General features: G+C 33.1%; 1 protein-coding gene across 1 annotated transcript in view; it reads right to left on the reverse strand.

The window, feature by feature from the left end:
* The window catches only part of LOC132726332 (poly(A)-specific ribonuclease PNLDC1-like), a gene marked incomplete at both ends in the record, with an annotated part of 40,467 nt that extends 26,451 nt beyond the window's left edge, over positions 1-14,016 (reverse strand). The window contains 6 exon segments of the mRNA XM_060711643.1: positions 2,967-3,009; positions 3,812-3,865; positions 8,399-8,466; positions 8,956-9,020; positions 11,624-11,779; positions 13,873-14,016. Of these exon segments, the coding sequence (XP_060567626.1) occupies positions 2,967-3,009; positions 3,812-3,865; positions 8,399-8,466; positions 8,956-9,020; positions 11,624-11,779; positions 13,873-14,016 (530 nt within the window).
* Between the last annotated feature and the right edge of the window lie 631 nt (positions 14,017-14,647).

Here is a 14,647-nt window from a genome sequence, read left to right on the forward strand (position 1 = left end):
CCCAATTCGCAGAAGTTTCTCCGGTTGCTAGTGTGCCCAAGTGTTTAAGCAATCATACAGGGGACCTTGATTTAAAAACCCCATCCGAAAGACTATTAGTAATTTTTTTGTTGGCCGCCCCAGAAAGAAAACCCCAATATTTTGTTAAAATCTACGCTTAAAAAATTGAGCTATGCTGTGGCCAAATAAAACAAGAAATTTGTTGAAATTTTATCCCCCGCGAGTACGGTTTTACTTTCACAAAAAACTGGGGACATAAGGGTTTTTTTTATATTATCATGGGGATGGCAAAAAAACCGTTTGGTATTGAGGTTTTCCATAAAAATCTTGTTGAAAATCTCTAGCAGTTGCAAAGAAAATGTAAATTGCCTTTTTGATACTGCACAACTAAAAAGGGCCAAACTCTGTCTTTTAAATTTCTAAACCCAAAAGAAGGGAACAATTGCGCACTCCCCGTAGTTTTTTAAAATTTTTTCATTGTTCCAGCCAGAGTTGCAGAGAAATTGGCAGAAAAAAATTGCCCTTTTCTGAAAATGAGACTAATCAAGGGGCCCCTAACTTTCTTTAGTAGCCTGACAAGAACAAGGTACAATATGCCCCATTCTTTGGTATTGATTTTCCCATAAGTTTTATTGAAATTTCAGCGAAAAAAGCCCCCGAAACATTTATTCTCTATAACACCCTATAACTAAAAGGACATAATTGGGGGTCACACCAGATCAAGGCGACAATATCGTATCTTTTGTTGTATTAAAGGTTCCAAAAAAGTTTTTGGCAAGAATTTCAGCCCTTTAATTGCAAAAGAAAAGGCTGATGGGGGAAGGGCGGCCCAAAGCCAAAACATATCCCCACCGGCAAGGATAATATCTGGACCTTGGCACTCAAGATATTTTTAAGGTCAAAGGCAAAACTTGAACAGTTAAACATATCAATTATCAATATATCCAAAGTGAAATCAGTATGTACATCAGCTTGCTATACACCAAGTTTGATTACAGTTTCTCATTCTTTAGATAGTGGTTGACTGTAAACCATTTTTCTATTTCCAGAAACAGTTATGGCCATTTTTCTTTTACCAGAAACAGAAACATTGACACACTGATGCATGCCAAGTGAGGTCTCAACATAAACTTGCTACACCAAGTCTGATTACAATATCTCATTCCAAACTCAAGTAATTGATAGGAAACTGTTTTTCAATTTTAGATACAATCACCATGGCCCTAGGAAGCCCAAAAGCAATCACATGCAATGTCTTCACATAAGCTTGCTATACACCAAGTTTGATTGCAAATATATAATCTGAACCAACAGTTTGACAAACGCCCAAAAGCCATGTCATACCCAAATCTAACATTCAAGATTTTAAAATGTACAACAGCAAAATAAAGAGAACATTTGACACTACCAAGCAGATCTTGACAACAGTCTAAATAAATAGTAACTTCAACTACTGTATGAGGGGTGTTGGAAAAGGATATATACGCTTATCTTAATCAAAAATTGAAACTGATACTAGATGTATAATGTTTATAATTCAACAGAAAAAATATACTTGTTGCAATAATGCATTATGGCAACATAGGGTTATGCTTAGCAATGCAAATCTGTAAGTCATAAAATACATCACATGTTAACATGTTAGTTAAAAGTCTGAAAAAAATGTTCCTAATGTCATAAACTGCCCAAATGTATATAAACTTTCTGCACATATTTGTCTTGATGTATGTATCAAAAAGCAACAGCTGAAAAATTCCCCCCAAAAAAACCCCATCAATTCTGTAAACAATTGAAGCTAAGAACCCTTGTTTTGTGGAAACTGTATATATGAGACAAAAACAGTCCCATTAAAGATCCTGTAACTAATTGTCCTATGGTTTTTTTATCATAAATATAATGCTCAAATAAAGATTAATCAATATTGTAAGTTCCAAAAAGCATTATTTGTAAAGATGTTACCAAATTTACATTTCATGTTAATAAAGGGAGGTAATTAGAAATTTTCTATAAAGTCTAAGTCAAATTTTTCAATAAGAAATGAATGCATATATTTTAATGATGACAATGGTGACATATAATGTGGACAAATATTTGCAGTACATATTTTACATATTCTTAAGTGTTTGAAAATCGTTTTAGAATCATAATTATATAAAACTGCACTTAAGTGTGGTAATAAGTTTAATTAAAACATACATGATCTTTAAATAATTAAGTAATGACTGTTTGCCTGGGCAGCGTTTTACTAACATTGCGTAAGTTTTTTGTGAGTATTTTCGTAACTTTACCCTTGCGTTTAAACTTATGCAAATCGTAAGTGTGTTTCACAAAACGTTTGTAAGTTTTTTTTAAAACTTCAATAAAAATGTTAAGCCACATTAACCTTTTCTTACATAGACTTTACTTTTCTAGAGCCGCTTTCACCATCTTAATATATTACCAATCACATCAGTCTCTAAAATTTTCGCTTTCCTGCTCTGCCATTATTCATAAATGATGTCAGTCTTACTTACATAAGTTTTAAGTCAACAAATTTTAAGCGTAACTTCAAAAACTAAACAATAGCTTTCTTTACTTAACCCTAGCTTCATAAACTTAACTTCTGCAATCTGCACTATACATTAGTGCCATAACCTAACTCCAACTTCCTCAACTTTGCTTCTGCTTTATAAACTATAACTACTAATATAGTTAGAAGACTGACAAAACCAACATAGTGTGTTTGCGACCAGCATGGATCCAGACCAGCCTGCGCCTCTGCGCAGTCTGATCAGGATCCATGCTGTTCGCTATCACTTTCTCTACTTGTAATAGGGTTTGTAAGCGAACAGCATGGATCCTGATCAGACTGCACGGATGCGCTGGCTGGTCTGGATCCATGCTGGTCGCAAACATACTATGATGGTTTTGTCATGGCGTGGCTCATTTAAATTTAAATCCCGTTCATGCTCAAAAGGTTAACTTACTTATTATCTTTGAATGTCAGTATATGTCCAACTCTAAGAAATACTGAAACGAAATAACGTGAATAAAATAACCATTGTCTGATTGATATTAAAATATATATATTTATAAAATACACAGGCATACTATAATAAAGGTCAAATTTGGGTCCAAACTCTCAAACCATGATATAAACAGGAATCTGACATATAAGGTTCATCAGTTGAGTGCTTAACACATCAGACTAGTAATCTAAGTATGACCAAGTACTCTCAGGACTGCTGGCCTTGTGGGTTCACATCCCAACAATGGCAAGTCGTTGTTTCGATACATAATTGTAATTATACCAAAGCTTTTGTAAACAAACATTATGCAACAAGGACAAGTCGTTGTTTCGATACATAATTGTAATAATACCAAAGCTTTTGTAAACAAACATTATGCATTCTGCATAGTATTCACTTTAAGCACAGACAGGATAAACAAGTTGAACCATTATCAATATGTGGCTTAAAGAAAATTAATACTTAGAATAAAGTTTTAGGAGTGCATTTCAGAAATTGTAGAACTGTTTTATGTCGGTAGCAGTAACAATTATTTACTGAATAAGTGGATATTTCCGCGAAAAAGTTAGCAAATTTAAAATTCAAGACATTTTGTGCAAGGATATATAAGGAAAATGTGCAAGTGTAGAAATTATTATAAGGTTGGTCGACATTTATACTAGAGGCAATTTTAGCAATTTTCCACCAGTTGCAAAATTCCCCAATATTTCCGTGTTGCTAATTTAACCACTTATACAGTAATGGATGGACAATACTACAATGTAAACAGTCTGAAAGCTTTATCATTCAAGAGTAATGCTTACCAACTCCGCACATATACGCGTCAAAACCTGCTTCATGTGGTAACTCATCAGATTCTGAAGAAAAGCATCAAAACAAACTAAACATTAACTAGAACAGAATGTAACAAATACAAGCATTTGATAGTATTGCGGGCAATACAGTAGTCCCCTACCGGTCCCTCAAAAAGTTCTTTAATTGTCATACACTCCTGTGTATTGCCATTTATAATGAATTTAAGGATGAAGTCTGTATTTAAAAATATCGACCACAAAACATAATAAAATAAGTTTGTCTATATCACAGTAATGTGTTAAGTTTCCATGCCTAGTAAGGAAATAATATTTATACAACCTTGTCATATTATTACGATGTGGGATTTTAAAGTAAATCCTATAAGGAATGAAGAAGTTGGAGTGAAAATACCAGTTTCTCGAAAAAATCCGAGTTCAAGGGGGACATAATTCTGGAAATAGTCTTGCTAGAGTATTTAACCTTCTCAAAAATGTTGAGTGATAATAAGAAACATATATATGAAGTTTGAAGTAGATACATTAGGAAATAAAGAAGTTATTTAAAAAAGACAACATTTTTTCCCCTAAAAAATCTAAGTTCAAGGGTGGTAATATTGATATTTTTTGTGCTAGAGTTATAAACCTTGTCACATATGATGTGGTTGATGACCAGGAACTTATATTTAAAGTTTGAAGTAAACACCTTAAGAAATCAAGAACATATAGTGAAAAAGCTGAAAAATTTAAATCAGAAATCTTGAAATTCAGGCTATTTGTTGCCATAGCAACCAGAATTTTCAACATAGGAAGAAAAGAAAAAGATGTGCATAATCTCCAGACTGCCATCTACCCATATTTCAAGTTTCATAAAAATATTTTCAGTACTTTTTGAGTTATCACTGGATCCAGTTTATGTGTTAAATTTGCCATATTTTCAGACTATTTGTTGCCATAGCAACCAGAATTTTCAACATAGGAAGAAAAAAAAAGACGTGCATAATCTCCATACTGCCATCTATCCATATATCAAGTTTCATAAAAATATTTTCAGTACTTTTTGCGTTATCGCGGGATCCAGTTTTGTGGACGGACGGACTGACGGACTGACAGACAGACAGACAGACAGACAGACGGACGGAGGGTAAACCTAAGGTCCCCTCCGGTTAAACCGGTAGGGGACTAATAACTACAATAAAATAGTTTGTTTATCTTACTTTTGTCATGATTAAGATCACTGTATATTACTAACAATCAGGGACTACCTTGGACTGAAAATTTAGGGAGAAGTGACTTCTCCCATCAGGAAAAATAGGGAGAAGTTTTGAAATTTAGGGAGAAGTGATCATCAAATCGAGTTATATCATTGGATTTTTTTCTAATTTTATTTCACAAAATAAACATGTACACCTTTATATGTACATGCACATAAAATATACATGTGTATGGCACAGATTAAACAAATGTGTATTTGAAAGTCGCTATGATGATATTAATGAAGTACTAGTTGCTCAATGAAGTTTATTTAAGCATTTGATTTACATCAACACAAATTTTTTTTAGGTTCAAAAGTTTCTGACTCTAACTTTAAATGCAATTAATTAAGAAGAAAAGTTCTTTAATTCATAATAATTATCCAAATTCTATCAATTTGCATCAGTTTTAATGATTAATATTATTGTTACATTTGTATAGGCATAATATACAGTTGTAATTAATTACTATCATAAATGTAATGTTGATAACAAGAATGGACAGGCAAACATATAGGGGATATTGTAAATCAAACAAGACATATAGGGGAAATTGTAAATCAAACAGAACGTTTAGGGAATATTGTAAATCAAACAAAACGTGTAGTGGATATTGTCAATAAGACACAAATAAATACGTTTGAGGTAACTTAATTATCAATTAGCTAGCTTTTTATCATCTGCTGCATTCATATCAGGGTCTTTCACAGCTTTAATTTACCGAAAATTTTACGTACAATCAATGCGCTATTTTTAGCGATGTGGATTTCCAAGTGTGAATTCCAATTGTCGCTATGGCCACGCTTAAGCGCATGTGCTACTTACGTCAGATTACACAATTAAATCTGCCTCCAGGCAGTATTATCCAGACAGCGTGGTGAAATATACATGTCGAACAGACCTTTCATAGAGATTTTAGGGCGACTAGAATTTCGCTTTTCCGATCATAAAGGGCGAAGTGACAATATTTTGCCTGACTTCGCCCTGCTAACAATACCCAATAGATGTTATCCGGAACTCGTCAAGTGTGGATTTTTTCCCATCTGATCATGAAGTAAAAACAAACCTCTACTTTTATAGCTTTAAAGTGCAGTACTATTCATACTCGAGTGTTGCATTTATTAAACTTTTTAAATATTTACAAAGTTGTTATTTTAAAAGAATATTAGTACCTCTTGATAAGATGAGAAAAATAAACATTGAGTTTCTATTGCCATTCCATATAACAACATGCTAATTTTCAAAAACAAAACATTCTGAATTTTCATACAAGAAGCGCCGCAATGCGACGAAAACCAGGTTTTCAACAACCAAGTTTTGATGTGACAGCAATCAATAGGTCAAAAAGCACTGAAGTTATTGAGTAGAAGCTGAAAATTCTATTGTAAGCAAATGACCTTGAACTTGCTCCCAGATATCTTAAATGGCAAACCAAAGCTCCACTCGGAAAGTTTGGTATCAAAAGGTCAAAGCAAACTCAAGTTATAACATGAAAACTAAATACATGTACATTAACCTTGATCACAGACACCTGGGTAGCAATCCCAAGCTGCCTCATGATATAAGCTATCCATTCGTCAAATTTGGTGTCATTAGGCAAAAGCAAACTCAAGTTATTGAGCAGAAACTGAATTTCTGTTTTTAGTAACAGTGACCTTGACCTTGATCACAGACACATGGATAGCAATCCCAAGCTGCCTCTTGATATAACCTATCCATTCACCAAGTTTGGTGTCAATAGGCCAAAGCAAACTCAAGCTACTGAGCAGAAACAGTGACCTTGACCTTGATAACAGACATCTTGGTAGCAATCCCAAGCTGCCTCTTGATAAAAGCTATCCATACATCAAGTTAGGTGTCAATAGGCCAAAGCAAACTCAAGTTATTGAGCGGAAACTGAATTTCTATTTTTAGTAACAGTGACCTTGACCTTGATCAAAGACACCTGGATAGCAATCCCAAGCTGCCTCTTGATATAAGCTATCCATACACCAAGTTTGGTGTAAATAAGCCAAAGCAAACTCAAGTTATAGCACTGCAACTGAATTTCTATTTTTTGTAACAGTGACCTTGACCTTGATCACAGACACCTTGGTAGCAATCCCAAGCTGCCTCTTGATATAAGCTATCCATACATCAAGTTTGGTGTCAATAGGCAAAAGCAAACTTAAGTAATTGAGCAGAAACTGAATTTCTATTTTTAGTAACAGTGACCTTGACCTTGATCACAGACACTTTGGTAGCAATCCCAAGCTGCCTCTTGATATAAGCTATCCATACACCAAGTTTGGTGTCAATAGGCCAAAGCAAACTTAAGTTATTGAGCGGAAACTGAATTTCTATTTTTAGTAACAGTGACCTTGACCTTGATCACAGACACCTGGGTAGCAATCCAAAGCTGCCTCTTGATATAACCTATCGATACAAGAAGTTTGGTGTCAATAGGCCAAAGCAAACTGAAGTTATTGAGCGGAAACTGAATTTCTATTTTTAGTAACAGTGACCTTGACCTTGATCAAAGACACCTGGGTAGCAATCCCAAGCTGCCTCTTGATATAAGCTACCTACACACCAAGTTTGGTGTCAATAGGCCAAAGCAAACTAAAGTTATTGAGCGGAAACCAAAAGTTGACGCCCGCCCGCCCGCCGACTTCAGCATAAAAAATAACCAGGTTTTCGTTGAAAACCTGGTTAATAAATTTAACATGATTCTGAAATAATGCTGTTTTAAATCATTTATTCAAACTGTCATAATGCATCAGTTTATTGTAACTTCACTCCAATACCAAGGTATAGCAGGGACTTAAACTACTGCATTGTAAAACCTCTGGAAAAAAACCATGTTATGTGAGGAAAGTCAGGTGGTAAAATGACCAGCTAACTGTCCCACGCTCCATATAGACATATCTTCCTCTATCTTCCCACCTAACTAAAAGCCTCTGCATGGATCTGGCCTTTGGGTAAAAACTTAACAGCTGAGAGACCTTGAGGAACACATGCACTTGACTACTTTGTTTGTTTGTTTCTCGGGTGTTTTAAGTCAATTTCACCATGTTTTGGCAATATCTCGCCAGTAAAACCAATTTTTATGTATATCTAATCAGTAATTACCAATTTCTATAAAACTGACTGCTACATAGCCACCAGATTTCTGAGTCAGCAGTGACAGATAAATGACCAATTTAGACGCAATGTCTATGATCAACTGTCACAGAGAAATTACGCCTCATCTAATGATTGGAGCAGCAATTCTTGGATTACTTATCCAAAGCTCTCTCTTATATAATTAAGCTGAGCAGACAGACATATTGTTTGTTTCATAAATAAATATATTTTATACACTCACTATATCTGTCAAATCCCTCGGCATGGTTAACTACAGGTGAATGTAACACTATTGTTTGTCCTTTCTTGCTATAAATACACATTAAAATAATATAATTATGGCCAAAATCAATACAAAGATAACCCTGAATAAAGGCTTTTTCATTACTTCAAAATAAAACGTAAGAAGGGCTTAAGTAACCAATTGTAAAGAAATTGTATAAATTGTGTACCTTAACATAAACTTTTCAACTAATGCAGGCTACATGAAACATTATAACATCAAAAGATAGTTAAAACATAACCTGCCTTTATTGTTTTTGTACAATTAAATCTATAATAATTACATAATGACATTTTAGTCACAAAGATACTGCTAAGATTATATTATTATATTCCACATCAACTAGCGAAGTAAGCTTTCATGTTCTCCTCCATGCATTATTTAAGACACAACCAGGCATCTGGTAGAACCACCGGCCTTCCATTACCTAGCACGATAGATATCTCACATGAAAACAAGAATTGTATACTAAAAATAAAACCTATAAAGAAATCAAAGATGATCAGCTGATTTACCTTTCTAAATCTGTATAAAGTTCACCTAAGCTTGTTTGCTGCAGCATCCCCGTCTGTGCCATATCCTGTACAATATATTATTCCACACCTTATAAATTATAACCAATGAACATTCAGGGTTTGCAACAGGCAAGTTGTTTCAACAGAAATCATTATGATTATTGGATCCAATCTTATCACATTGGCCATGTTTTCATTCCCAAGTCCATATCAAATGCATATCGTACCCCACTTTGCATCATTTTCATTTGCAAGTTCCAAAGTCCAAAAAATCTATATCAAATGACCATGATACTCAATCCAGTTTCGTTTTCATTTATTAGAGTCCAAAAATCCGTATCAAATCCTTATTGTATTATTCTTCAAGTAACAAGTTCTGTAAAAATGTCAAATTTGGTGTGAAATAAATAGGTTATTATACATTGATGAGAACAATACAGATTCTATTGGACTCATACACAATTGCAAAACCTGTGTCATACTTGGCTAGCACCTTATCAATTATTGTTTTGACATCTTGATACAAAAATAGTCCACCAATGACGGCCATAATTTTATGTTATTCTATATTGCATGAGTTTTGCTTTTAGTGTTTTGGTCACAGGAGATATATATATTTTCCAGTATAGCATAGAATTATGCTGAATGGTGTGACTATATCATAAGATCTTGGAAATCTTTAATCTCTTGTGCCCTTTATTTTGCAGTTTCTTTCAATATACAGGGCAGTAACAAAACTATAACACATGAATTTTACTGGTTGTGGTGCGATATGAATTATATTTTCACTAATAAAATTGTTGATAACTTAAGTTGATAACTTTCAGAATACATTCACAAATTTACTACCAAAAAAGTATTCTACATGTTACAAGAGCTGTCAGTAGGACAGCATGCTCGACTATTCTAAGTGTTTGATATTAAAAGAGCCTTGATAATGTAACATTTTCTAAATTAACAAAAGGGCCAAATTTTTCTTTAAATCCATGTTACGGCTATAGGTCTTCGGGAGAGTCCTATTATGCTTTTAAAGAAGTGCATAAAATTTCAACTTGTTTCAAAGCGAGATGTCAATGGAATAGGAAAATATCTGAGGTGGTATGCAACTTGAACGTAAATTCTAAGTCAGTAATTAGAATTATTATACTCACCATTGTGACAATTTTTGAATAGTCAAGCCAGTACTGACTATCCAAAAATTGTCACAAGGGTGTTTTATTGAGTATAATAATGCTAATTGCTTATGAATATATAAAATTGACTGAAAAAGGTACAAAGGCTTGATATTAAGATGTTTTATCAAGTAAATCACTGCTTTATTATTATGAATGCATAAAAATGTCCCAAAAAGGCACAAACTCTTCAGTAGTTATGGACATAACAGCTTACAAGCAAAACTTTACCAGGAATTTTTAAGTTGAAAAAGGGGAGAAAAATCAGCCTAAATGCAAGATAGAATTATGGATCTTGGTCAGTGACCTACAATTATGATTCTAAATGCATATGTGAAGTTTTAAATAAATATCTTTAATAGTTATTGAGATATGTAAAACTTGCATGTAAACATTAACCAGGAGACTAAGTAGAAAAGGGGAGATGAATCAGCCTTAATGCGAGTACAGTTATGGAACTTGGTCAGTGACATACAATAATTATGACCCTCCAATTATGACCCTAAGTACATGTGTAAAGTTTCAAGTAAATATCTTTGAAGACCTTTAACCTTTAACCAAAATTTCTAAGTTTCAAAACAAATAATTCTGCAAATATTGCAGGCAGAGTTATGCGATTTTGCAAACTGATAAACATTGTTACTATAAATAAGTATTGTAAGGTTAAATTGAAAATCTCAAGCGATAATTGAGATATTTGACTTTACAAAAAACTTTAACCAAAATTTCTAAGTTAAAAGGGGCATAATTCTGTCAATATTGTAGGTAGAGTTATCCAACTTGTCAATCTGATGTACATTGTTACTATAAATAAGTATTGCAAGTTTCAATTGAATATCTCAAGCAATAATTGAGATATTTGACTTAACAAAAAACTTTAACCAAAATTTCTAAGTTAAAAAGGGGCATAATTATGTCAATATTGTAGGCAGAGTTATCCAACTTGTCAATCTGATGAACATTGTTACTATAAATAAGTATTGCAAGTTTCAATTGAATATCTCAAGCAATAATTGAGATATTTGACTTAACAAAAACTTTAACCAAAATTTCTAAGTTAAAAAGGGGCATAATTCTGTCAATATTGTAGACAGAGTTATCCAACTTGTCAATCTGATGAACATTGTTACTATAAATAAGTATTGTAAGTTTCAATTGAATATCTCAAGCAATAATTGAGATATTTGACTTAACAAAAAACTTTAACCAAAATGTCTAAGTTAAAAAGGGGCATAATTCTGTCAATATTGTAGACAGAGTTATCCAACCTGTCAATCTGATGAACATTGTTACTATAAATAAGTATTGTAAGTTTCAATTGAATATCTCAAGCAATAATTGAGATATTTGAATTTACAAAAAACTTTAACCAATGCAGACGCCGACGCGGACGCTGACGCCGACGCCGACGCCGGGGCGACTGCAATAGCTCTCATATTCTTCGAATAGTCGAGCTAAAAATGAACAATATTTTGCAACCAAAGAACATTACTTACCCTTCTCATACTTAAAACTATATGCTTAGTGTCAAACACAGTTGGGAAGAGTGAATGAAGATTTGTCTTAAATTCTGTATATGACTGAGGTAGAGGGTTGTAAAATTTATCATAAATCAGCATCAAGTCCATCAAACAGTTATGTCCTAGCAGTGGCTGGAAATATAAAACATACAGAAACACCAGTTATAGCTGAAACTAACAAAAAGATTGATGAAACTAACAAAAAGATTGATGAAACTAAAAAAAAGATCAATTAAAACAGAAAAAAAGACAAAAATATTTTTTCGAGAATAATATTAACTTAATATATATAACTTGTGTATGCAATTTCAAATCAATCACTCACTTCATTTTTTCCAGAATAATTATTCTAACTGTAAAAAGTGACCCAAACATAACAAGCAATTATCATAGTATTGCAAGCAATCCATAAGTCCCCTACCGGTTAGAACCCCAGCAACATTCTGAAGGGCCATTGGCAATTCACTTATGTTTCTATTTCAAGTAAATTTGTTGAAAAAGTTCTTTAAAAGTGATCACAGGAAACAGTTTTTATGTACAGACAGATGGACTGAAGGACACTCTACAGTTATTTTTTAAACATCCCTGTTATCAAAATATAACATTTTTAAAAGCAAAATTTTTAAAAAGGAGATAACTCTTGAAATAAAGATGCAAGATGTCATAACTGATGTAAGTGTAACAAAGAACAATTTGTAATGAACATATGAATAAAGAATGGTTATTTTTAATTTGAAGTAAATGAAAGTTAAAAGAACAAATAAGAAAAATTAAAAGTTTAAGGAGGAGATAACTTTGGAAATATGGATGCTAGACTTATAAACCTTGTCAAATTATTATGACGTCGGACTTTGAAGAAAATCCTATCATGACTGAAGAAGTTGAAGTAAAAATCACCAATTTCTCGCAAAAAAGTCTAAGTTCAAAAGGGGCATAATTCTGGAAATAGTCTTGCTAGAGTATTGAACTTTCTCACAAATGTTAAGTGATTATAAGAAACATATATATGAAGTTTGAAGTAGATACATTCAGAAAAAAAGAAGTTATTAAAAAAAACAATTTTTTTTTTCATGAAAATTTTAAGTTCAAGGGAGGTAATTCTAATAAATTTTGTGCTAGAGTTGTAAACTTTGTCACATATGATGTGGTTGATGACTAGCAACTTATATTTAAAGTTTGAAGATAATACCTTAAGAAATAAAGAACTTATAGTGAAAAAACTTAAAAAACTAGAATTAGAAATCTTGAAATTCAGTCCATTTGTTGCCATAGCAACTAGAATTTTCAACATAGGAAGATAAGAAAAGGGTGTGCATAATTTCCAGACTGCCATCTACCCATATGTCAAGTTTCATAAAAATATTTTCAGTACTTTTTGCATTATCACTGGATCCAGGTTTTGTGTAAAATTTGCCATATTTTCAGTCTATTTGTTGCCATGGCAACCAGAATTTTCAGCATAGGAAAAAAAGAAAAAGACGTGCATAATCTCCATACTGCCATCTATCCATATATCAAGTTTCATAAAAATATTTTCAGTACTTTTTGCGTTATCGCGGGATCCAGGTTATGTGTAAAATTTGCCATATTTTCAGTCGATTTGTTGCTATAGCAACCAGAATTTTCCACATAGGAAGAAAAGAAAAAGACGTGCATAATCTCCATACTGCCATCTATCCATATATCAAGTTTCATAAAAATATTTTCAGTACTTTTTGCGTTATCGCGGGATCCAGTTTTGTGGACGGACTGACTGACGGACGGACAGACGGACGTTCTAACAGGACAGTAATTATGTGGCTACTCTATTGTTCTCTCTATTGTTCTTTTTAGCCACACAAAAGAAAATAGCCACATAAAAGCATTACAGAATGAATGACATCAAAGAGAAAGAACAGTTACCTATTGTCCCTCTAGCCACATAATTACTCTCCTGTGAGTGCGGACGGACTGACGGACGGACGGACGGACAGACAGACGGACAGACGGACAGAGGGTAAACCTAAAGTCCCCTCCGGTAAACCGGTAGGGGACTAAAAAGCATTGCAATGCTTTTTATATCAATCAGGCTAAAAATATCATAAAAATATTATTTTAAATTTATTTCTGAGTATACTTTCGTCTGCACATCTTTCTGCTTTAAGTGCCCCAGCTGATCAACGCGTTCAGACTTTTGGACCTCGGTGGAATTCCTTTAAAACTGAAGATCAAGTCTAAATTCTTACCTTTTTTAACTGTGTCATAAGTTTGAATATACGTGTAAAGCCAAGCATATTTTCTAGAAGTGTGTCCTCATGTTGTCTCAGATCATTTTTCTGTAATTCCTCTAACTCTTGTCTCTTCTCTAAACTTATTCTTTCAATCTCTATCTGAAATATCATTTAATAATCATATCATATTTCTTGTTTTTTCTTGTTTTTTTATATGGTTTCAGGTTAAAGGCCAATTAAGACCCTTGTTTCTTATATGATTTCAGTTAATTAAAAGGCCCATTAAGACTGTTGTTTCTTACATGATTTCAGGTTAATTTAAAGGCCTATTAAGAGCATTGTTTTCTTATATGATTTCAGTTTAAAGGACCATTAGAACATTGTTTCTTATATGATTTTAGGTTAATTTAAAGGCCCATTAAGACTTTAGTTGCTTTTATGATTTCAGATAATTTAAAGGCCCATTAAGACCCTGGTTTTCTCATATGATTTCATGTTAATTTAAAGGCCTATTCAGAACCTGGTTTTCTCATATGATTTCAGGTTAATTTAAAGGCCCATTAAGACCATTGTTCAGGTAAATTTAAAGGCCCATAAATCCCCCCCCCCCCCCCCAAAAAAAAAAAAAAAATACTGTCTTTTTAATTTCCCAAAAGCTTTTTATACTTAGAGTGCAAGTTGGAAAATATCAGAATACCTGAAAACCATGAATTTGGTATAATTTTCAATTGGTTTTATATAGAGAGTAGGAAAACCTTGACTTCAGACAAAAAAAAAAAAAAAAAAAAAA

This window comes from Ruditapes philippinarum, unplaced genomic scaffold, assembly GCF_026571515.1.
Source record: "Ruditapes philippinarum isolate M1 unplaced genomic scaffold, ASM2657151v2 ctg8170_1_1_1_1, whole genome shotgun sequence".
In the NCBI taxonomy this organism is placed as follows: Eukaryota; Metazoa; Mollusca; class Bivalvia; order Venerida; family Veneridae; genus Ruditapes; species Ruditapes philippinarum.